The sequence below is a fragment of the Leptosomus discolor genome, chromosome 6, assembly GCF_034619465.1.
Source record: "Leptosomus discolor isolate bLepDis1 chromosome 6, bLepDis1.hap2, whole genome shotgun sequence".
Lineage (NCBI taxonomy): Eukaryota > Metazoa > Chordata > Aves > Leptosomiformes > Leptosomidae > Leptosomus > Leptosomus discolor.
Window position 1 is genome coordinate 56,345,425 of NC_141396.1, and position 24,438 is coordinate 56,369,862.

Consider the following 24,438-nt stretch of genomic DNA (forward strand, 5'->3'; position numbering starts at 1 on the left):
ATTAAGAAACACGTTTTAGTGGAAAGTATTTCTGTCTCTTCAGGACAATATTTCTTCTTCAGGAAGATTAACTGCTACTGAAAATGGTCAAGAAGCAACAATTAAAATTGCTTCCAAAACATGTGTTCCATCCAAAGAAGTCGGGGAAACTTAGATTTTCTTGCTCACCATATAAACTGAATTTTGCTGCTTTTTCTCATTTTCAAACCCCCAGATGTATAAAGAAGATCTTTTGGGAAGTTGTTCTGAAGATTAGTGCTGGTACTTACTGGAAGAAAGCATCATGGCAAACTGATGTGATGCAAGGTAGACAAACATAGGACAGACGACACTATGTTGACTCCAACGGAAGCCATCGAGTTTGGAAAAACAAAAAGGGAATCTGATAAAAAGGAGGAACAACCACATGTGGCTAAGAATGGCTATCAACGAATGCTGCAAGCAAAAAGTATTAATTAAAACTCTAAGAAGGTAACAGACCTGCAAAGTAGGATGTGAAAAGAATGAATATTATGTAAATCAGATCAATATAATCAGCTCTGTAGCTGATACAATTCACTATAGGATACTTGAGGAAAAGCCAAGTGTGGCATAAGTGGGTATCCTCAAAGGTTCCCGACGCATTGAAGACTGCTATGGTAAGCACTGAAAAATAGGATCAGGAAATACATGAATGAAAAGTTCCATGATTCTTAAGCAAATCATTAACTTATCAGCACCAAAATGATTAGAATAAACAACTTGTGTTTATCCAGAAATTTTTATGAAAAAAACTTTATTTATAATAGAGTAACTGACCTTCATTTATCCCCTAGTAGCAGGATTTGCATCTCGATTTTAACAAGACTCTTTGTCCCTATTATTATTGTAACGGGTATGCTAATTTCATACCACCCAGTTTCATCAAAATATTGCGCGGGGCCAAGCCAGTTACCTACAGAAGTTCTAAGAAGTCAGTGGTAACCTCTTTATCAGAACTTTCTATTGATGTCCCAGATAAATGCTACCAAATTAATGCTACGAGATCTTCCTTCTGTTTTCCTATTTGACTGGCACAGTATCACCTACCTCTAGTTCTGATTAACCAAACATCTGTAATGAATTACTCTGCCCAGGATCAATGCTAGGCTGTCAGGCCTACAATTATATGTTTGTCATCCTAAATGCTACTACAAGATTGATTTTTTTTTTCTCATGTGCTTCTCCAGTGTATTAATAGTGACTGTACAGGGTACTCCTCTACAAATTCTATATCCAGCTCATTTGCAGAATACACACTGAGACATAAAGGAGAGCAGTATAAGATGCAGCATATGGTAAAGTGTTATTTGGCAAACGACATGTCAATTCAATAGTTTTTTTCTCGTTTTGAATTTTCATTTTGGTTTGTGGTACAGTTGTATTCTACTTCAGATACTATGAGATGTATATACACTTCCAAACAGAGAAGTAAAATGGAGAAACGGAGTCCAAGACTGAGAACAAAGGACTTGAAAAAATGAGAAAATGTTAATAGTATTGGTTGTACTGGAGGGAGCCAACACACAATTTGTACTTGGTGTTACTGAAACTCAGGAGTGAGGAGTTCACAAGAAAGTCTGTATAAGCACACAAAGTAATTAGAAGAGGAAACCAACAAATGCAAAAAAATCACCCACATTTACAGAAGTGTGATATTGGTATCCAAAGAGGTCACAGAGTCGTACTCGATACCCCAGTTTAAGGTAACAAGCTCTTATAGAGGCTTATGTTGCCCTTCAGTCCCCTCACTGTCACAGCCTGAGGTGTTTTCTTTAGAACTGAGGGCATTTCAAAGCCTGGATTACCATCTAATTATAAATCATTGATTTTGCTACTCCTTTTTGTATCATTTGGTTGTTCTGAATGTTCATCCTGACTAACCTAATTACACACATGGAGAACACACACTGTCAGTGGTAAAGAGGGAGTAAAGGAGAGCAACGCGAGTCTATGGCCAGAAATTGTTTTTTAGTGATCCACTGTGTCTGATTGCAGGCACGGAGGCAATTTGGAAGGATGATAGAACAGAACAGCACGTTCAGTTGTCACGATATGGATTCTTTTTCCAATTCTGCTGTGCAGCATTGAGCAAACAACTTTTCCTTTTGTGCTGCTGCCTTTGTGACTTTCCATTTCTCTGGATATTTGAGATGAGATTGCTTTAACTTCTTAAGGAAATGAAGCTTATGCAGCTTTCCTATTTGTCCATTTGTATGTGTTTTCACAACTTTTCAGCCTATTGGCTGAACTCATTCTCCCCTCTTCCCTGCCTGCAAATACTAGTCTAATAAAGCCCTACAAATTCTGTGAAAATAGGCAGCTGAAGAGAGGAGAAAGGACCCTCATTCCCACTAAGTGAAAGGTTGGCTATTTAAAGCCACAATAATAAAAAAACCCCAAACCACAACTCCTGGTAAATGCTGAGTTTAATCAGCAAGTGTTATCAGCAAACTGATGAGCCCACAGCTAAGGACAAGCAACAGCTGTCCCTTACGGAACTGGTGGTTACATTAAAATTATTGAAAAGATATGGCAGGAGGAATGATGTGGGAACCAGGTGTTAAAGGGGTACAAGATACAAGGCTGTAGAAAATCAGCTTTTTTAGTTCCACAGATCAGGGCTTGTGTAACCCCAAGGTCGTGGGTGCCACCTTTATCTGAGGACGTGTGAGCAAAGCTTCGGGCAACACCTGATGTCACCAAGGAGTGGAGCGACCGGCCTCTGCTTCCTCCGAGCCATTGGTCAGTCGCTCCTTTAATAATGTCCCTCAATAGAGACCACAGAAAAATACGAAGGTTGTTACCGAAGGGTGTAACAGGTAGAAACCATCCCACCGCATCCGCGACTAAAGAGAGCGGGGAGCTGGCGTGGTCCGCCCGTGAGGAAGCGCACACTGGCGCGCCCGCTGTCCCCAACCCCTGGGCGAGCGGGTTCTGCTCCGTGCCACGGGCAAGAGCCCCTTTCCTTGTGACCGCCCCTCCTCCCGCGGCACCTTGCCCCCTCGCTCCTGCGAGACCAAGCAGCGATAGCCTCCGGGCGGGTGGGGCGGGCGGCTGGGCAGGGGGTTCCGAGGCGGCGGGGGTCCCGACGGAGAGCGCGGCGAGAGGCGGCGACAACCTCGTCCTGTCCCGGATCCCGCCGCGCAGGGCGAACGCCCGCGCCCCAGGGCAGGCCTGGAGGGGGAAGATGAGCGAGAGTAAGGCCGGGTCGGGCCCGGCGGAGGGGAGGGGGCCGCGGGCCGCCTGCTGCCCGGGGCAGGGGGCGGTGGCAGGGCGGGGAGGCCGGTTGGGTGGCGCTCTGGGCGCCAATAGCCGTGGCCGGGGAGGAAGCGCCCCCTCGCGGTGACACACCCGCCCCCCCTGCACCCCCTCCCCGCGGCGGCGGCGGCCGCCGCTTGGGCCGGGCCGCCCCGAACCCGGAAGCGGGCGGAGGCTGGTGTCGGTGCGCGGTGAGCGGGGCCGGGCGCAGGATGCGAGGCGCCGCCGCCGCCCTGCCCCCCTGCCCGCTCGCAGCCAGCGCCCGAGGAGGAGGAGGAGCAGCAGCACCAGCACCAACAGCAGCAGCGGGAGGAGCGGCAGCAGTAGTAGGAGCCGCCGCTGCGATAGCATGAGCGGGGCCGCGGCTAAGCAGTCCCCCGGCGCGGGGTCCGCCACGGATCCCGCCACCGCGGAGAAGGCGGCGGCTGGGGACTCGGTGCCGGAGCCGCCGCCGCCGCTGCTGAGCGTGGACGTGACGGGTTTAGTGTCGCAGTTCGCGAGGAGCTTCGTGCTGATCTTCCCCGTGTATGTGCTGGGCTACCTGGGGCTGAGCTTCAGCTGGGTCCTCATCGCCCTGTGCGGGCTCTTCTGGATCCGCAGGCACCGCGGCGGCAAGACCTCCCGCCTGGGCCGGGCGCTCGCCTTCCTGGAGGACGAGGAGGAGGCGGTGCGGCTCAGCGTCTCCTCCGCAGATCTGCCTGCGTGGGTGAGTGGCCAACACCCTTCGGCGCTTCCGAGGGAGCACCCGCGCACGGCGGGCAGCGCGGCCGCCGGGCGGGCTGGGGCCTGCCACCCTTCCGGGCGCTGCGGGACGCCCACCCCCGGGGCCGCCCCCTCCCCGGGCTGCGGGGCTGGCTACAGGCCGGAGCCCCAGAGCCGGCCTGGCGGGAGGGAGGGAGGGAGGGAGGGAGGGAGGGAGGGAGGAGGTGGCCTCTCCCGCGCCCCTAGGCTGCTCGTCCCCGTTTGCGTGTCCCTTCCGAGACTTTGCGTCCAGCGGCGGGAGCGGCGTCGGCGGACGCGGGAGGGCAGAGGGACCCTCCGTCGCCGGGGGGGCCTGTCCTCGCCGGCACTCGGTCCGTTGACTCCCGGGGCAGCCGAGAGCCGCGTCTGCCGAAGGGTGAGAGCCCCGCGGCGCTAAACCTGTCATGGCCGGGGATTCCCTCGCAGAAATAAACTTTACCTCAGGGTTTGGGTTTTTTCCCCCCTCAGATGCCAGTGACGCGCACGTCTGGGATGTAGCAATGTCTCTACGGCGCACGGATCTCACGACTGGGGCAGGAACTTTTTCTTAAACAGTTGAGATTAGAGGCAGACAAAATCGGCATCGTAACAGTTTTATGGTTTTCAGTAAAGCATTACTTAAAAGGGAGTGACAGAAAAATGAGGTGGTGTTTCTGGCTGGTTTCAGGGTTGTAACATGAAGACTAAGGTGAAGGGGCCATGGTGGCCTTATCTCTGCGTTGCTGAGATTGGTTTTGGGAGGCTTTCTTTGGAAGTGGAGTCTTCCTTTGAAAGTTTCAGTCTTTCTAGTAAGTCTTTAGAACTGCCATTATTATTTTTTAGCCAAAACTCGGCTTCAAAGTTGAAGACTTGTTCTTTGTAGTTTTTACTTTGAAGGATCGACAGTTACTTCAATACGGCTGACAGCCCGGCACCCGGTAGTGCCAGTGCTCCTCCAGGCCTCCGTACCTCCTGGCCTGCCCTGGTGACCTGCTGTGCAGAGCTTGCTGCTCTTTCAGTCTCCATACCTGAAGTCTTGAGGGTTTCTGCTAAACCTTTCCATGTGATTTCTTTGTTGGCTTCTCTCCGCTCCTCAGTAGTAGCCACGGCATCTCTGCTAGGTACTCTGCAGTGACTGTGCACCGAGCAGTGTTGTGATGATAAGTATCCAGGTAGTTGTTTTCATGTGATCAAATTGCTCTACCTGATGTGACCTGTCCTGGCTCTACTAAGGAAGTTACAGGAGTTCCAGGCATCTGGAGAGAATATAGTGTGTAGGTGTGAAGTAGGACTCTTCTTTTCTTTTTTTTTTAGTACTCCTGTTTCTTCATATTTTGTACCCAAGTTCTAGTGGAAGATCATGATAAAAACGAGGACAGTGTTTAAGAGAGGTGAAGTGGTTTTACTGCTTGAAGCTGAGATGTGAGCCTTAAATAATGTGGTTAATAGCTCTTATGTTAGCTCTATGTTGTTGGTTTATTTTTTTTATTCCCCTGTAATCATGCAGCAATATAATGGAAGTATCCTGATTTGATGCATTTAAAATGAATTAACTGAAGCTAGATTTGTTGTGGAGGGTTGTGTATAGTAACTATCTGCTGGTAACTAAGCAGCAGATATTCAAGCTTAGTGCTGTGTGTAAATGTTATTTTAAGTCACAATTTGTTACCTTTGATAAAATAGCAATTAATTCCTGTGTGGAGTTGTCCAAGTAACTAAAGATTTAGAAAGGGGTCTCTTGACTGAAGTCGGAGGTAAAAAATCTTAGAGGAGTGAGTGCTGGCTGAAAACACCTGCATAGCCTATGGTTATTATGAGGAAGGCAACTGGTCAATATGAAGGGTTCCCCCAAAAGTGTGACCTGATACACCAGTTGGCAGAAGTATTGTAAATCACTGTTGGTTTGGGGATTTTGTTTTGTTTGGTTGGTTTTCCGCCCTTCAATCTTGTTTGCAAATTTTAAAGATTTTAGTTCTTTTCTTTCTGCTGATTTATATGTTATATTCTGGAAGTATCACACTTCCAAATAAATGTAGCTTCCAGATGAAATGTGAAGCCTTCTGGGAACTGAAGGTCCACTTAAATCAAAAGTGGTCTTCAGTGTCTGTTGTCCGTCATTAAGTTTTATAAGAGTGTTTTTGCTGCTTCCATAATGCATCTGGGAAAACCTCTGTTCTCCTTCCTTCTGCTTTATGTGTGTTGTCTTGGAGATTCGTGGATTTCAGTCATATTTCAAATAAGAGCTACTGGATGGTATAGGGAGCCTGACATCTCTTTAATAGGTATCGAGTTTATCCGTCTCAATGTGAACTCCAAACTGGAGTATTGTCCCTTGGTTTCTGGTCAGGGAAATAAACTTTGTATTACTTGAGGAGGTCAGTGTGCTGCATTTTAAATACAGAAAATTTTTTACTCTTCTGGGATTGAAACTGAGATGTTAAAATCACTTTTCAACTAAACTTAGGTAATCTCCTAAATGTTTATTTGACATGTGATATCTTCCTGGGCTCTTGATTGGAAAAGAACTTTAGCTGTGCAGCAGTGTATGTAAGGTGAGATTTCCTTGCCCGCCACCTGCCTTGGGACTGATTGCTGCTTTATCAATTCATGTTAATGAATCAGTAATACCTCATTGAGTTACTCATTTTAAGAAAGTGCTTATTACAGGAGTAATGAATTAAGATTTTTCTGCTGGCAATACGCTCAGTTACGATTTGAAAGGGATACAGTTGTGCTATCATGCTAGAATTCATGATGTTAATTATTAGTTTCCTAAACTAGATTTACGTCTTCCGTAAGCAGGTGGTTATACAATAGGAATATTCTGTACTGTGCATGTAAAGTGAATTAATTCAACATGAATACAAGTTATGTTATTTAAAATGTCAACACTGAATTATTTAAAAGAAATATGTATGTGCTAAAACCCATTTCGTTTACTGTCTTAATAAGATCTGTACTCACAGACTTGCTAACATGTAGTTATAGCTGTGCTGCATGTTTGGAAGATGTTACTGGTTATATGGGGTGGGAGGGAGCAGAGGTGGGTGCTTTTCCAAGCCATTGACAACTAGGCAGCAGAATTTACAATGAGAAAGGATTGGAGATCAAAATGGTCTTTAAATAAAGTTGACATTTCCCCTTTCTTAGCAACATTTTTATACACTAGATGTATTTTATACTGGAGTGAATGTAAGATGCAAACATGTATAAGGAATGTCAATTTAACCATTGCTACTTGGAGGATAGACGGTAGGAAACCAGGACTTTCAATTTCTAAAGGCCAGGTGTCATGCTACCTTTTATTTTTAAAACAGTAATGGAATTTCATAATCTAAATGGTATAACAAATCTAGTTCACTCCTTCTCAGACCAAAAAAGTTAATCTAATTTTACCATTATAGGGGTTTTTGGTTGCTTGATGTGACGTTTATAACATGCCAACATGTCACGTTCAACATCTTTTTGGATAAGTGAAACTTCGACTCCTCTTTTCTTCAACATGCAGATAAAAAGCCATGCTGAATTTTTTTCCCCAGATTAACTGTAAGTTTGGCCTGGTACCAGGAGCTGTATCTGTGTGCAGTCTGTCAGCAATCAGCAGGAGACCAAAATAGGAACAAATCTTAGTGTTTTAAATAATTGATTCTGAAAACAGATTTAGACAATTTTCTTTGATTCCCGAACAATGTACTATACGAAACTGAAATATGGTACATCATTGTAGTAAAAGTAGTAAAAATTAAAACATTAATTACAGGTCTGCTGTAGCATTTTGAGTCCTACAGACTCACTTGAGTTTCTGCTGTAGTTTGGAGTGATTTTTAGGGTTTTATTTTTATTGTTTTGGTTTCTCATCTGCTTAAGGTAAAAGGAAAAATCTGCCTAAACCTAAATAGGAGCCTAGTCACCTTTTTAACTAAACTGATTTACAGTCTTATTGCAAAGAAATCTGGTAGGTCATGTTTCTCTTGGGAAGCTGTATGAAATTCTGGCAGACTCTGAGTACTGTGGATTACCGTTGAACTGCTATACCACTGCTACACCTATAGGCAGGAGATAATGTCAGCATGTACCCTTTTCACTAGATGCTGATGTATAGTTACAAAAATCAATAAAATAATTATCAACTCATGTTTTGTTGAGTGTTTTTGCAATGGTGATGTTCTGTAAAGCATGGCAGTTGCATATTTCTTAGCTGAATGTTGTGTTGAATGTTGAACAAACTGCTGGTGTTTAAGGGATGAGAAACCATTCTGAGTAAAGCAGACTTAAGGATGCATGTCTGAGAAAGGAAATTGTGACTTATAACTATGAAATTATTTAGTCTCTTGTGTTAGAATAAAATATACATATGTGATTTTCTTTTTCACCAAGGCTTTCCATGAGCTTCTTGTCAAATATAATCTCCAATTATATGCTGAAAGCAACAAAGACTTTGTTTTTTGCTGATACTGGGAAGGCAGACCTAGTGTTTGCTGAAGAAAAATGGTTAGGTAGCTTTGACTGCAGGGACATATCCTGTACTGAGTGACATCTGCAGAGGAGGTTGAGGTGGTTACCCTCTTACATGTATTTGACAGGAAGATTTCTTAATGAAAAATTAGAATCAAACTTGCCAAATGGATTTTAGATTGCTAGTTCAGGACAGGAATCTCCAAAGAATCCCTGCTGATGGGTGTTAGAATGTATTCAGTAAACCCGATAAACAAGTGGACTTTGCAATACGATGTGTGTTTTTAATGCCATAAACCAAAAAGATCTTCCTCTTTAATCATACTTTTGGTTAATGCTGTTATTACTGTAGCTGTAGGAGTTGTAGGTGGGCTTTTATACAGCTTACTAAAATATGAAAAGGAAGTCTGTGAGCCATTGTGACACATTCTTCTGATCCTTTTTCCAAATGTTAGTTGAGCGTGTACTGAGGAGTGATTTATAAGAAAAATTACTTCCATGTACGGATACTTACTGCTAAGCTGGATCTAATCAGTTTATGTGGTTAGTACTGCAGATGGCCATATACTCTAGGCTGCCAGCCTGCGTCTGGGAAGTATGAAGGAGTGTGAGTAAGAATGGAACAATAACTTGTGAGCACTTAACAACTGAAGTCCACAGCTGCCTTCTGCCTCATTATTTTCTTTCAAAACTGCCTTCTGTTCTAGATGCCTCTTAGCCTGTGTATGCAGACATGTGTGCTGTGGATTGTGTGATTGGGTGGTTTGGGTTTTTTTTTTTGTTTCAGTTAGTTTAGTTTAGTTCAGTATTACTTTTTGTAGTTAAGAAGGTAACCTGGGTAACGAGTACCCCGTAGTTCAGAAACACGTGAATGATGGCTTTAGCAGTGGAGAACCAGAGAGGAAAAACAAAAAAAAGACATTTATGTTGGACAATTGACCGTATCTTCCTGTTTCTCAAAGTTTTCAAATTTGATGTGTTAAAACTATGCTGAGATGATGTCTGTCACATAACATACTCTCATGTGGTACTGTGATAGCATCACTGTGATTCGTATTAAAGATCCTTTACCAGAATATAGAATATTTATGATAGAAAGCCACATGATGAAATGATGTTTATGAACATTATATCAAAATACTAAAGAAAAATATTAACCTGGAAGTATGCTTCTTGAGCTGTTTTTAGGTGTCACAGGCCTTCTAAATATGTATGTATAATACGTTCTTTTTTCATAAAATGAATTGATATTACTGGTAAGTTATTACAACTTTTGGGACTACTGCAAGTTGTTCTTTAAATGTGCTGTTTGTCCGAATAACTAAGGAAGATATGTACCAGGTTTTTTTAGTTGTTTTTTTTTGTGTGTGTGTTTTTTTTTTTTTTTTCTGGTTTGTTTTTTTTTAGTTTTCATTTTAGTCTGCTGGTGTTGTTTCCATGCGAAGTAGTTTTGCATATAAGGGCTGGCCCAGCTTTAGCCATATTTGAAAACATGGGAGTCATAAAAATCTTGTAAGTGAAGACTGAGGTTTTACAGAAGGAAAAAAAGTCTGGAGTAGCAGTCGACCTTTTCTGCCTCTTCAACAAGATACTTGTCAGTTTAAATTGCTACTACTTTTATGACATTGTTGGCACATCACAGAGTGTGGTTGGATATGCATTCTAAGATTTTTTTGAGTTGGTTTTTTTTTTTTTTTGCACATGAGAACCTGCTGGGAAGTAGGGAGATGAATCAGGGTTATTGTCAAAACATTTTCATTGTAGTTTATAGTAATGAAAGCCTCTTCTAGAAATTTTAAGTATTCAAAACAATTCTTTTATGTACCAAGCTTGACAGGCCAGCATAATTTCTAATGTATCACAGAATCACAGAACGTTAGGGGTTGGAAGGGACCTCGAAAGATCATCTAGTCCAACCCCCCTGCCAGAGCAGGACCACCTAGATTAGGTCACACAGGAATGTGTCCAGGCGGGTTTTGAATGCTTTCAGAGAAGGAGACTCCACAACCTCTCTGGGCAGCCTGTTCCAGTGCTCTGTCTGTAGAGCTGCTTTTGCATATTTGGGGGAAATACCGCACCACTTCAAAGAAGAAAATTAAATCCTTATCTTTGGCTGATGTTTGTGATCACTTAATGAAAATAAGGGATATACAGAGATGGAGTATTCAACATAAAATCAAATGTGAATAAGAACAGTGGGGAAAACCAGTATTTTGATAAGAAGAGAGGAGAGTGGTTTTGTTTTAAACAACTGTTTGAATTAAGTAAATTATGAAACTGAACTATTTAGAGAGGTTTGGCATTTTATCGTTTGTAGAACGTTTGGATCATACGGCACTGTGATATTTCAGTGTAAGATTTGTTCCAGTTGAATAAGGAGAGAGTTCTGTAAAGTTTAGAAAGAAGATTTTGGAGGAGGAGTAAGAGGGAAGAATCAAATCAAGAATTTGCTAAAAGTGACCCTGTGTGAAATGGTGGAAGGTAGTTGCCAGTGTGATGTGTTTGACAGGGTTGTAGTTGTCCAAGATGGCATGAACTGAGTCAGGACCCTTCTTCAGTCCCATCTGCCATGCACTAAATGCTTTTCTCATTTTTCAGCAAAAGAAAGAGGATCTGGACAACACTTGTGTTTCTTAGATGGTCTTAATACCTTTTTTTTTGAGGAAGCAGTGACTTCTCCCTGCATGAGACTAAAATTCTGTTGGGGCAAGTAGGAAAAGGTGATAGTGTAATTAAAGATGTGTGTGTGTATTTTTTGAAAATAAAGAACCAATGTAAATTTGTTTTATTTCTGGCACTTGACATCTTCTCTGTGTTTTGATTTCATAAATGTTATTCCTTTTATTGTTTTTAATGTAAGTTTTGTGACTTTTCTTAGCTGGCGATAATGGATTGTCAGGCCTGGAAAGTGAGGTTATGTAAACTTGGCACATCAGCGGGTGGAGTAACTGGTAGGAATAGTAGGTTTCTTCTCTATTGATTAGAATTAGTCCACATTAAACTTGCTTTATGAGGAAGTTTAGTTACAAAAGTGAGGTTCGAGAATCCTGAATCCTTTCCTGGCTTTGGGGGTGTGTGTTTAACAAGCATGCTGACCTTGCTCACTCCATTACCTTTACCTCAGCTCCTCAAGATACTTTGTTTTGATTCCTTGTTCCTTAACATAGTCTTGTATAGTCTCTGTCTTTATGTCAGGGTTCAGGTGAGGAGCTGTGTCCCATTTCCTCTTGAGTCCTATCGATATGGTGCCAGGGAGAGGGAGGAAGAGGGGTGCTCCTCGGCCTTCTTGCAGAGTCATTTGATCCTCATCCCCAACCTACTTCTATTTTTTTATTCTCAATAGCTTCTACCAAGCTTCATGTGCCAGTCTCTGTTAGATGGGTGAAGTTCTTATTTTCTTTGCAGTTTAAATGATGCAGCCTTTTTTTTTATTTTGGTTTGGTTTTGTTCCCTCTATGTGTTTCTTATGATAGTGTTAAAAGTTAGAGCAGTGAGAATTTTAAAGCCTCTTCCTACTAAGGATTACTTATTCATGAGAATATGTATAAATTTTATTTGTAGGCTTTTCTCTGCATTCACATATGCTTATTGCAGAGAGAATCAGGAAATTTGGTAGTTAAAGAGACTGATTCTGCAGTTTCAAAACAAAGTAGACGTGCACTCCTGACAAAAAAGGATGTTCTGCATCCAATTGTATTTTCCCGCTGCTGCCTTGTGCCAGCATTAGAATTTACTTGGCCACCTAATTCTAAGTTTTTTTTGCCAGGTTTAGTATTCAGCTGGATCACTTCCTTGAGTTGATTTACTGTGCAACCACACAAGTGCTAGTGCCTATAAAAACGTGGTCATGGAAGCCTATGGTCAGGTTTGAAGTGAAATGGAAGAATAGCCTGCGTAAAGAGGACTTTCTTAGAAAGAAGTGGCAGATAACACTGAGGTGTCTGTGGGGAAGCAAAGTTTGAACCTGAACAGTTTATAATGTCAAATAGCTCCCTCAACTTTTCATAACATTTCAACAGACCTGTGAACCTACTTACCCGTAAACATTTAACTCTCAATGCTTTGATCCAGCTTGAAAGTTGGCCCTGGTTTTAGTGCGTGGTTGGATCAGAAGAGCTCCAGAGATCCCTTCCAACCTGAATTATCCTATGATTTTAGTTTTTTGTTTTAAATTGTCATTTAAATTAGCTTTCAGTCTCCAGTTGTGGCTTATAAATGGTAAGAAACCTTATCTGCATAAAATACCAGTATTTGCTTAACTATTAAGTGTATTAGCAAAAAAAAAAAAAAAATTGATGGCTGTCTTTAGAGAGGTGTTTTGTGGGAGGCAGTGAGACTTTTTAAGTCATTCAGATGCCTGTTAGCTAAATAGCTAGTATTGAAGTTCTGTGCAGCACGTTGCTAAAACATGCCATTTTTCAAATGGGACTCCTGTTACATAAATAACCTTTGGAACATGAGCGTTCCCATGTAATGAGTCATTGCACAAAGTTTTGTCTGCTACACCCTGATGTGGCCACAGAATTCTCCTGAGGAGTTGCAAATTTGAAACAGGGCTAAGGGTGTTCAGCTGAAGCTGTCCAGAATTATGGACCATGAAGTTGTTACTAGAAATACGAAACTGGTTTTACTTGGCTGAAAATAACTGTCATATGACAGACAAGCATTGTCATTTGGCTCTCCTTATCGTATAGCAGCATGGGTCAAGTTTACATTGGTTCAGTTGCAAGTACTTTCACCTAAGAGATTTATATTAGCAATGTAAATTGAATGCCTTTTTGCATCTGTTTGAATGAAGAGTTTAGTTGAGAGAGTCTAATACAGACTCTAGCACTGTTGTTTTCATAACCTTTGTTTGCATTCCTGTGTTTAGATACTGGCTCACATGAATTATCCACACCGACTGAAATAGTTTCCTTTGGGAAGATTTTTAAAGATTTAATACCCAATGCAAAATTAGATGTATTGACAGTGTGTTGTCTTGTATTTCATCACTGTCTACCTTAAAAGGAAGGTGGAAAGAAAGCAGGTGAATCTCTAAAAATGTACTTACTTCCTGTTTTATTTTTCAGAAGTAACCACAAGATATGTTGAAGCATAAAGGTAGCTATAAAACCTTTATTGCTCTGTTTTGAATTAATTGTGCAGTATTATGATCCACACTTCTGCTTTTAAAGTTTGTGAGTGTTCACTTTTAAAATAGCCTACTAAAAAAAATGGATTCTGGGGAGGAAAATGTTGTGGGGGGGAAGGCGGGGGGGGTGACATGGGACGGGACACACATGACACGAACGAGCCAACTCAAATGGAACTTACCGGCTCGGGAAGCTCAGGAAGTTCGCTTTATGTTTAAGCATTATTACTGCTTCTTTGTGATACATGGCTCTTCATGCCTTATTTCAGATCTGCATAGCTTGATATAAAAAAAAAGTATCCGGGCTTTCTCAGATGCCCTGCTTTACATAGCTTATTCTGTAGGCTGTTAACGTGAGCAGCTTTGAAAAACAATAGTGAGTAAGTGTACAACGTTATATGCGAAAACTCAACAAGAACTCTTGTGGCATTCTTCAGCGGGGAGGGGTATTACAAGACATGCTCTGAGCAGTGAGTTTTTGTGCGGGCTTATAGGGCAAACTCTCAGGACTCATTGGTAGTTAACAAGTTTGCTCTGGCTGAATGTTTCAGGCAGACTGTTAAGGAATGAACGTATGATACTTCAAATGAGGAGATGACTTAATTTGTTAGTATTTCCTAGTACACTAAGCTTGCTGGTCCAGAATTTTGAAAAATTGTGATTTGTGTTGAGTCTCTTCTGTCCTCCCCCAGTCTATTGATTCATCTTGTTAATTGTTGAACTAGAATGCTAAATTCTCTTCTGTGTGTGTCTGGGAAGTTGTCTTAGTCTAGTAATCAATTTTGCGATGCAGAGTAAATTTATATTTTAAAATGCTGTGTTCCTTACTCAAGGACTTTCTCCTAAAATAATCGAACTAGAAAAAGAACACTTTTCCACCCACCCACTCTCTGCCAGTTTAAATGTCAGCTTGCAGCCAGGAAATGGTAACAGAGTGTTTCATGGGGGGGATAAAAAAAAGTGTTCAGTCATTTGACTTGTATGTGTTATAAGAATATTCAATAGTGGTTAGTACATTAGTTTGAATTATAGGACTTTCTTGTTCTCTATTTGTTCATGACACTCTTTATTTTGGTTTATATTTTAGGGAAAATATTTGGGCTTTTGAAAGTGCTTTTTTTTTTTTTTCCTTTTCTTTTTAGGGTGTGTTAGGTATGAGTACTGTGTTGATGTGAGTGTGCCTAAACTGTCCATGTTGCTTTGATAAAATCAGTTTTACTGTTTCTGTCTTACTCATAGAAGTTTTTTTCATAATGAGAATTAATTTTCTCCTAAATCTGGTGATGCATAAAGCTTTTTAAAAAGTTGCCTATAGTAAGTGCTTGTGTTGTTTTCAGGTCTCAACATAGATGTGTGATAACAGAAAATGTATTTGCCAACAGTTGTTTTTTTTTCAATTCCTTTGCATTTTGAAAGTTTTGCAATTATAGTCCAAAGTTTCTTTCCCGTATGTGTGCTATCTTTCATAAGTTCTCTAAAGTGTTACCAATCTGTTCACTTTGTTACCTTGATTTACCGAAAAAACCCTCATGAATTTTGGAGCTTTTTTTTTCCCTTTTTAGTTCGATAAAGTAATCCGTTGCACATAGAGCCATAGTAACAGCCTGAACATAGGTTTGATTTGGAAATCACTTTTTTTTTACGAATCAATTTCTCATATGAGAATACAAACTTTAATTTTATTGTATGAGAGATGAGAAACTACAAAAGTGTTCTTTTAAAACAGTAACTCAGGGTCAAGTGATTTTCTTCCAGCGCACACATGTTGTTGGTGGTGTACCTGCTTCCTTTATACTGAATTTTTCTGTTTCTGGCACAGCTAGGAAGGAAACCTGTTGTGCTAGTAACACCATAACAATACTTCTGATAAAGCTGTCAGAGAAAGTACAAGTGTATAGACCTGAAATTAGGTATTTTTTCCTCTTTTTATTTTTTATGGGAGGGGTTTTCTTGCTAGCGCTTAAACCTCTGTTGGGTTTAGGGAGAGGGTCTGCGCAATGTCGTTCTGGATATTAAGCAGGAGTGGGAGGGAATTGGTGTGGGCGGTTCTTGTGTGGGAATAAGTGTAGACAGGACCATTAAGGCCTAATGGACAATTTTTGAAGATGTTCAAACTTACCTGGGAAAAGCGTAAGAGGAAAACTGTATGGGATACTGAGGGACAGCCTGTGTTGGTTCTGGTTGAAGACATCTAAACTTTCATCTTCACTTCAAGTGAGCTTGGTATTTGAGATGTGGAATGTTTGACAGATATTTTGTAAACCTTTCTTTGGAGTAAAAAGTGGAGACATTTGTGCTTGAAGTGAAACTCTGCTGAAGGGATGGAAGTGATTATGGTTTTTACTTACAGTTGCTTTAAAGCATTTTTCCTTGTCTGTAATAGCATTCATTCACATCTGTGTCCTCAGGGTGCAAGCTGAAAAACTGTAGGATATCATTTAAGCTTCAGTTTATTGAAAAGCAATAGAAATGTATCCAAGTGCCAGAGAGAGGAGATTAGTTCATCAGTGTTCCTAAAATTAATGGGTTTTAAGCTCTGACAAATCGCTTTGGAATTTCCTCTACTGTAAAGTTACGATTCTTGATTCCCATGTAGCACATAAGCTTCTAGTTTAGGTGTAATCTGTAAGAATTTACAAGGTCATTTGCTTTCTTGCTTGAAACTTGCAGTGCTTGGGGAAATGGTTTTTCTTTTTTGTCAACTCCAGGTGTCTTGTGGGCTTTCATTTGTTCTAGTTTCTTCTTCCAACCATCAAAAGTGATGAACTCCAGCTCTGTTTTCTGCTGCTGCAATTGTTTGCTTTGCCAAACACATGGAAATAGCATTCCTGTCTGTCATACTCTAGAGAAGAACACAATGTATAAGTAAAGCTGTTACATTGCGATCTCCCACTGAGTAAGTGAAATGGAAAAAACCTCTGATTTGAAGCAGCTCAGGTTAGTCAATGATGTGGGATTTGAGATGTCACTATTTTAACAGAAGGTAACTGTATGAGCTCCTGAGGATAAAAGAGAACGTTGAGAATGAGACATTGAAATACATATCTCAAAGACCGTCTTAATTTTTTCCAGCATAGTTTACAAGTTACTTTCAGTTGCAGACGTTTCCATAGCCAAATAGATCATCAACTGTTTAGTTAAAACAAGTCTTCAATTTCTGTAGTTAAAAAAAAAGTGTGTTGTAGGTGCATGTTAGGCTTGCTGACTGTTTTGATGTCTTACCGATTTTTCAAGCACGTTGAGCAGTCAGGACTGTATCAGATGCAGCAAATTCTATATGGCAACAAGAATGGTGGATTTGATTTCAACATCGCTTCAATATTGAAAAGAAATAAAATCTTTGGTTTTTCGTCATGGTCTAGTTGTACATGGAAAAAGCCTTTATCAAATTCTTGAAAATACTTTTTTCAGCTGGAATGATACAGTTGCAAATTAACTGCTATTTATGCAGATCTCTACAAATAATGATGGCATTTTACTCAAGGGGTTTGATTTCGTTTTAACTGTCATCACTGTGTTCTTCTAAACTCAAGTGATGTCTTTTGCAAGAAAGCTATTACATGTGATTAAGAGCTGCATACAGATCTTAAACTGCTGAAAATATCTGTTAGTTGTACTGGGCTGGGATTCAGGCCTAAAACAACGCAATCAACAGTAAGAGCCATAAAACCCCAAATCTATTGCCAGTTAGCGCACACAATGAAGTTCACTGCAGCAAACTGAAATGTAGATTCATCCTACTGAACTTGGGCATCACGTTTCAGAGATACGAGTCCCTTTCTGCCATCTGTCTTTTGTCAGTGGGAAGAGATGAGCTGAATTTTTTGCAAAGGTCCCTTTTCTCTATATAATAAGAACCTAGAGTAATGAGGTCAACAACTTCACTGCTACTTTTTATGAATCTAAATTTAGGAAGGAATAATGTGGGCCACAGCTGTTAGATTTTAATTAATACATGTAGTAAATATTCTGTTGTAGAACTTCTAAAAAAATTATTAGCCCTGTGCAGCAGCATCTGCTGTAAAATCTGCTGATAGTTTAGGAGTGACTTGGCTGCATATATTACTCCCTGCATGTGCACAGACATTAACCTCTCCTTCAAGAGAAGTGCAGGCTAAGGAAGGTTCTGCTAAGGAGCAATTGAATGAAGTGGCATAGTTATTCTGGCATTGCCACATGGGCAAGGTTTCTCAAAGCTAGATTTTAGGGAACTGATCGATTAAGTGGTTGATTATTTGCAGTTCAGGTAGTTGTCTTTAATTGACAGAAATTTGTTTCCACTTGTAGAATTAATATTCACTTTAATTCTAGGCACAAGGTGTTTGGTTTGCACTTAGAGGTAGAATTTGCTGAACCTAAATTTAGACACATAAGTCAAATTCATTGGAGATTTTATTTGTGATCAATACAGGCATCTGACTGTAGGAGACATGTTTCAAGATGTCAGATGTGTCTCTCTCCAGAGGCCCTTATTTCTCTCTATTAATGATATAGCAGGTAGAGTGAGTAGATTATTCTTAGACATATAAAAGTTAGTATTTTGAAAATCAGAGTAGAAAAATTCAGCAATTGCCTACTGATCACCAATTTGGATCTTTAAAATGGAAGCCTTTGAAACTGCTGTGAAGCCATATATAGGTGAAAAGGGTTGCTGAGATGTAAAAACAGTCTTCCTGTTGTAAACTGCAACCGGGATCTAGTCAGTATGATCTGATTATCTCTGTTCCAGTACTGTGCAAATATCCTACTGCACTGTAGGACAGTAGGTGTGGATTAAAATGCAGAAATGGTGTGCTTAAGTATCAGTTATAAGCACTCTGTCTTTAAAGACTATTGTGTGCTTAATGTTATATTTCAGTTGTAGGCAGTATGTTTATAAAGTGACTTACTGCTGACATTAGTTAAAGTAGTATTGATTTATGATGGCTGTTTTTGCTGCTACATTGGGAGGTGGAAGAACATAGCCTTTTGTAATGGTTGAGTTTGAGGTAAAGAATGTTCAAGAGATCTCCGAATGCTTGGGTTATCTTCAACATTGGTGGTAATCAGTAATATGAGAAGCAGTGACAGCTCTGTGCTGCATTTATAAAAGGAAAAATGTATCCAACTCTTCTTTCTTCACTCTTACTTCCTCTCCATCCTGTCTACCAAACACCCAACAATTCCAGCGGTCTAACAGTACAACATTCCTCTACTGTGTTCAAGCAAATACCAAATCTTAATCACTCCACGCTGCTTGCTGCCCATCAGTTGTTTGAAGGGCAGTAACTGCCTGTATACAAGGACTAGTTTCAGTTGTGGGTGAACATCTTTGTGCAAGCACTTACTGAGCATAAACAATGGCTGTGTGTATAGAAACAAGTTTTTGTCGTTCAGGTCGGCAGCTATGCACACTTGATTGAGCGTGCTGCCTGGAAGTATATTGATGGTGGTACTGAAAATCTTTGGTGCGTGCTCAAGATAGTGGTTTTTTCCATAGTTTACAGTTCCACTGAAGGGCTAGTTTTATACCTGCTTATGTCAAAACTAGAGTACATTCTTTCAAAAAATATAGGAACTCCTCTCTAAATATACGCAAACAAAATAAGTGAATTTACATTAAAAGCAGAGAAATTAAAATGGATCATTTAAGACCTATATGGCCAAGTGCTAAACTTGCCAAATAAAGGAGAAGGCAGATTCTTTAGTTTCCAGTATTGTTTAAAAAAATTGCTTGGCTTAGAGATTTATATTTTTTTAGAGTTTATGATAACTCTCGGTTTTCTTCCTTCCTTAAAAAACCTTCCCTGTTTTTTAATGCGGAAAAACTCTTTAACAGAGAGTGGAGAATGTTTTGATGCAGAGCATTGTAAGACAACTATTTTGAAAGGCCTATCAGTGGTGGTTCGCAGTCATAACATGAGAGAAAGTGTCCTTGTCTGCAGGAAGCTGGAATGTCAGGGGATGTTTCCTGGAACCACGGCCAGGAGGAATTTTGGTAGGCTGTAGGGGAGCATTGCAAGCTGACAACTGGGCTTTTTATTTCTACTTAGTTGTTTGTATTTTTGTACTTACTACTGATCTCTTAAAAGATGTCATCTTCTTGAAACCTGGTCACTAACAAAAAAGAGAAAAAGGTCAAAAGTTGGTTTTAAACTCCACATTTCCTACTTACAGCAGTATTTTTTCCTTTTGGCTTTGCTGACTTGTAAGGACAAGTGACTGAACAAATGTTGCTGTGTACACAAGTCAAAGGATCAACAGGGTTGTCAAATACCTAGCCGTGTTTTAACTAAACTATTACAACACGTAGTAGTATCTTGGAGGAAAAGGTATGCATGCCCTTTGGTACTCATTTACTCATTTGCTTTGATTCCACTTGAGGGGCTTCACCTTGCTTCTTGCTAAGTGTTGACTTTATTATGTTGCAAACTGAGAGGTGCCTGCCAGGCGGTGTTCATCTGTTTGTGGACGACCGTAAATCCTGTAGTGCTGTGGATGGTGTATTTTGGTATTGAATTCACTTTCTGGTGAAAATTGTTGTACAGTTCTAGAGAGACACTGCAAGCACGCTTTGTACTTCTGCTTGTTCTGTGTGTAGTCTAGAACAGTAACTTCTGTAAATGTGAAATTCTGTTTATTTCAATTTTTTACTATTTTTAATGGAAATTGAGTCCATCAGTGTCAACATCAAGTCTCACTGCTGGGCTGTCAATCTGGTTTTAATGTTGTATTTGTCTTAGGCCCTTTATCCACATTCCAGGGCAAAATTGTGTATGTTGTGTCCGCCTGCTGAAGGATTCTTCCTCTGAGCCTGCTGAATTCGTAGGAGTTTGCCAGCTGACTTGACTTGCACCAGGATTTTAACCACTTTGGTAATCCCAGAAAAACAAAAGAAAACCAAAAAACTTTGCCTTTATATATGAAAACCTACTGGCTTCTGGCCTTCACAGGTTTTTCAGTTGATGACTGTGTGGCTGACAGAAAGCTTTGGTCTTGCACAAGGTTTGCCACTTGCTGGATGTTATACTATACAGATGCCGTACGTGTCGATGCAGTAGCATAGGCCTGTGTGTTTTCGTTGGAGGATGTGGTTTCAGTGGTATCCTTCCCTTTTGCAGGTTTGATTTAAGTACACTTACTCTGCTTTTTCTAAAATAGCTTCTTGGATAAGAGGTGCTAAGCTCAGTCATGGGACAGTTACTCCAGCTGAAGATAGGCTATTGAAACAGATCCACAATTTGTATGAATACAGGAATTACAAGCTGTGGGCACAGATTGAAAACATGCTTGTAAAACCTTTTCAGTATATAATGAAAATACCTTTCCTACTTCCAAACCAAGTGATATTTCTGGGGAGGGATTTGGTGGGTATTTTTATTGAACGTTATCTTCTGTCATTTGATGAAGATTTTCTCCTCTGAAGTATCTTGTTGATAATACATAGAGTTAAAATAGTAAGACTGATATTTAAGGATGAGGATAATAGTTAATTTAGTTGGGAGGCAGTCTGGGTTTTTGTTCCACCTTGTAACTCAAACATGTAACGTAACATACCTAAGTTTAGAAACTTGGTTTAGCAGGGAGTGCTTTAGTGTCTTTCCTTAGCAACCCAGCCTACCGAAAACACGCTAGAGCTGCCCTTGCTGGTCTGTACTGAGGAATGGTAGCAAACTCTGGTTTTAAGGTGGAGTTTATAAACAGAAATAGGCAATTGCAGGGGCTTGGAATTCAGTGGTCAGAATGTTTTCCAGTTATGTATTTCACTGGTCTCATATTTTCAGCATGATCCTGCGTGAGGATAAGGGCTGCCCTAAAAATCTGGTACAAGGGAATTTGTAAAATGGAATTAATCTCTTTTTTTTTTTTTTTTTCTACTTTTTGTTTTAATTTTTTTCTCTCCCCCCCCTGCCCCCGGCCAAGGGCCTGAGCTTTTTTGAGGTAGATGGGCTCAAGGAGGATGCCAGGATGCCAACAGCTGCTAAGGGTCACAGCTAGCATTTGCAGAAGCTGAGAGGATACTCAGGGAAGGATAACTCCGTAGTACTACTTTGCTTTTTTCTTTTTTCTTAGACATCACTTCTGGTTACTGTGTTTAGCTGAGCCTTTGATCTCTCCTAGTGCAGGAGTTCCTGTGTTATGTGTTGCCAAGGAAATGTATGGTGTATTTTTGCGTATCTTTTCGTAACAAATAACATCATACTGTATTCTGTGCTGAAATACAGTCCGTTGAGGGGGACGAAATTGTTTTAGGGAGGATAGAGAACAAATATCATAAAACTTCGAAATTTTAGTGTGCACCTGTTATTGGAACTACTGAGCTTCGTATAAGAACCTGATGTAAGAATCTGGTTAAATTCTTGAATGGAAGAACCTGAAAGGGTTACAAATGTAAGGTGTTTGTCATCTGATACCTGATGCTATCAGGTTAACTAGGGCTTTCCTCCCCACCATTTGTTGTCACTCTTAACCGAGACCCAAATTAAGCATTACCACTCATTTTATTTTCACGTTATTAGAATGTTCTCAGCAGAGTTTTATAGTTTCAGAGAGAGTTTATCACTGTATATATAGAGATTTAACAAAACTGCCAGGTAGTCTGTCTATACTGTCTGGATTTTATATAGTAAGTTTCTAGTGTTTGAGCTAGAAATGATACAAGGTACAATTTTAAAATGCCTGTAATACTTTGGGTGATTTCTGATTAGTTTAAAAAAAAAAAAATGTTTTAGTACTAAGAATAAGTTCTGGCTGGATAGTACTTGATGCAGTGCATTACATAGAAGTTAAAACACTTTTGCTGGTTTTGGGAGTCAGATTCAGTCGAAACATGAGTGTGCATGTATTTTCTTTTAGTGTAAGGCCTAAATAATAAGCATATAAGAGCTAAATAATGAGCATGTTCTACAGACTTGCTTGACTTCTTAGGATGCAGGTTAACTCAGCTTGAATTTGCATGCTCTGATACTGTTTTTTAACTTGAATACCACAAAAAGATCGAGTTCTCCATTTTGCTCTCTTGAATTTTCAAATACAAATTTGCAGTTTGGTCACCCCCAAAGCAATAAAAAGTAAGTGAATTATATTTGTCTCGTCGGAGTTCACATAGATTTGTTTCAAATGTATTGTCGGTTATAGGTTACATTTAAAAAAAAAAAAAAAGACAAGAAAAAGGTTACCCTGTGAAGTTTGGGGTTCAGTACATGGGGAAGTTTCATGCTGAAATGTGCACGCTGAGTCACAAGAGGTCATTTTGCTCTTTAGTAGTTAGCTGCTGCTAAGCCAGTTAAAGACAGGAAAGGACATTTAATCTGCCTGAGAACGAGGACAGGCAGTCATGGAGAAGGTGGTCAGTACTTCTTGAACACTTACCTTTCCCAAAAGCTAATGTCCATTTTAGTCCTCACAGAGCGCCTGCGTGGTTCCCTGGGAGAGATTAGCTGTGTAATCTAGCAGGTGTTAACGGGAATAAGATCTCCGTGGTGAAGGAACCTTCATCTTAGTGAATCAGAGCTCCTGACTACAGGGGTTAATAAAGCAGGTAGTGGATCAGTGGAGTAAAAGAAGCAACCTTCCACGTTTTAGTCTAGATAGCAACCAGGATGGCTGACAATTTGATGCAGAACCCAGCACTTGTATTCATATCTGTAGACAATTCAAAGGATAGTAAGTTACGCTGCAACGCTGGTTGAATAAGTTATTTTGAAAGCTAATATTTAGCAGTCTAGAAAGGAAAAAATTTCTTGTGTTCACCGTCAAAAGAGCAAGGCACTGGCATGCAGTGGAGTGGGAAGATACCTGGATTCTCGAGGGAACTGAAAAGGAATTTGTTATACAGCCTTAAAAGTACAAAAGATGTCATGTTTTTGAAATGTGGCAAATTGAAAATAAGGTGCTAATGCCTTTATAACATTTTTTTAAAACCTGAAAGCTCAAATTTCAAGGTGTTAAGACTTTGTCTCGGAAAGGAGAAGGAATTAAATTGCTTTTGAGAATTAAAGAGTAAAGTCAACAACATGTCAGAAAGCAGTTACTCTGCAAGATTTTTCAAGTGGTAAAATTCAGTGAGTCCTTACAGCTATGGTTCATGCTACACCTTTAAGCAGTTTTAACATTTAAGATCTGGTTCTCTGCTTTCAGTAATGATTGTGGGAATTTGGACTAACGTGGGCTGTCACGAAATGTTTTATTTCAAAATATTGGTTGCTCTACATGTCTATAACCTGGTGTGACAGTAGAGCTTTAATTAGTGTAAATCCAGTTCTTGGTATTTTCCTTGTGTAGAGTGTTATGCTTTTCAGGTTTTAATTTTTTTTTTTTTTTAAATTTTGCTTGTCCTGGCCTTTGATTGGACATCAGCATTTAAAATCTGATTGTTAATTGCTGTGAACGCCCACTGAAAGTGAGATTGGAAAAGGGCATCCTTCTGTCATAACAGTTGGTAGTAAATTTTGACCTCCTGAATAAGGCGGTGTAGTGTAGATAAATGCACTATTGTAAATGTGGGTAGTAAGCGATCAAAGTGTTAAACCAAAGTTCTTACGTTGCCTCACTTTAAGAAGTGCTCAGCACCACTTCTGTTCCAGCTGACAATTCAGAAGAATGGTAAACTGTTAGATGAAGTGTGCTTTGAAATAGTTTTGTTAGGAGTTTTCCACTCCCTCTAAACTTGAAGATTTCGGTTTTTCAGTGGGTCTTTATTCTCGATGGGTTCTGAATGATGGATACGATCTTCAACAGTGTAATTGGAGGACTGGCTTTTGGCAGGTCTGCCAGGCAGCAGGTGCCAGTCAGGTGTCGGGAAAATGTATATACAGGTGACTTGTTAGGTCTTGGTGGACCTGCATGCTGAACATAATGATGGTTTTAGT

General features: G+C 40.4%; 1 protein-coding gene across 3 annotated transcripts in view; it reads left to right on the forward strand.

Annotated features, from left to right (window-relative positions):
* The first annotated feature begins 3,628 nt into the window (after positions 1–3,628).
* The window catches only part of ESYT2 (extended synaptotagmin 2), an 81,319-nt gene continuing 60,509 nt past the window's right edge, over positions 3,629–24,438 (forward strand). For all 3 annotated transcript variants that reach the window (XM_086466664.1, XM_086466665.1, XM_086466666.1), the window contains exon 1: positions 3,629–3,985. In XM_086466664.1, coding sequence (XP_086322790.1) covers positions 3,629–3,985 — 357 coding nt within the window. The remainder of the gene's footprint in view (positions 3,986–24,438) is intronic.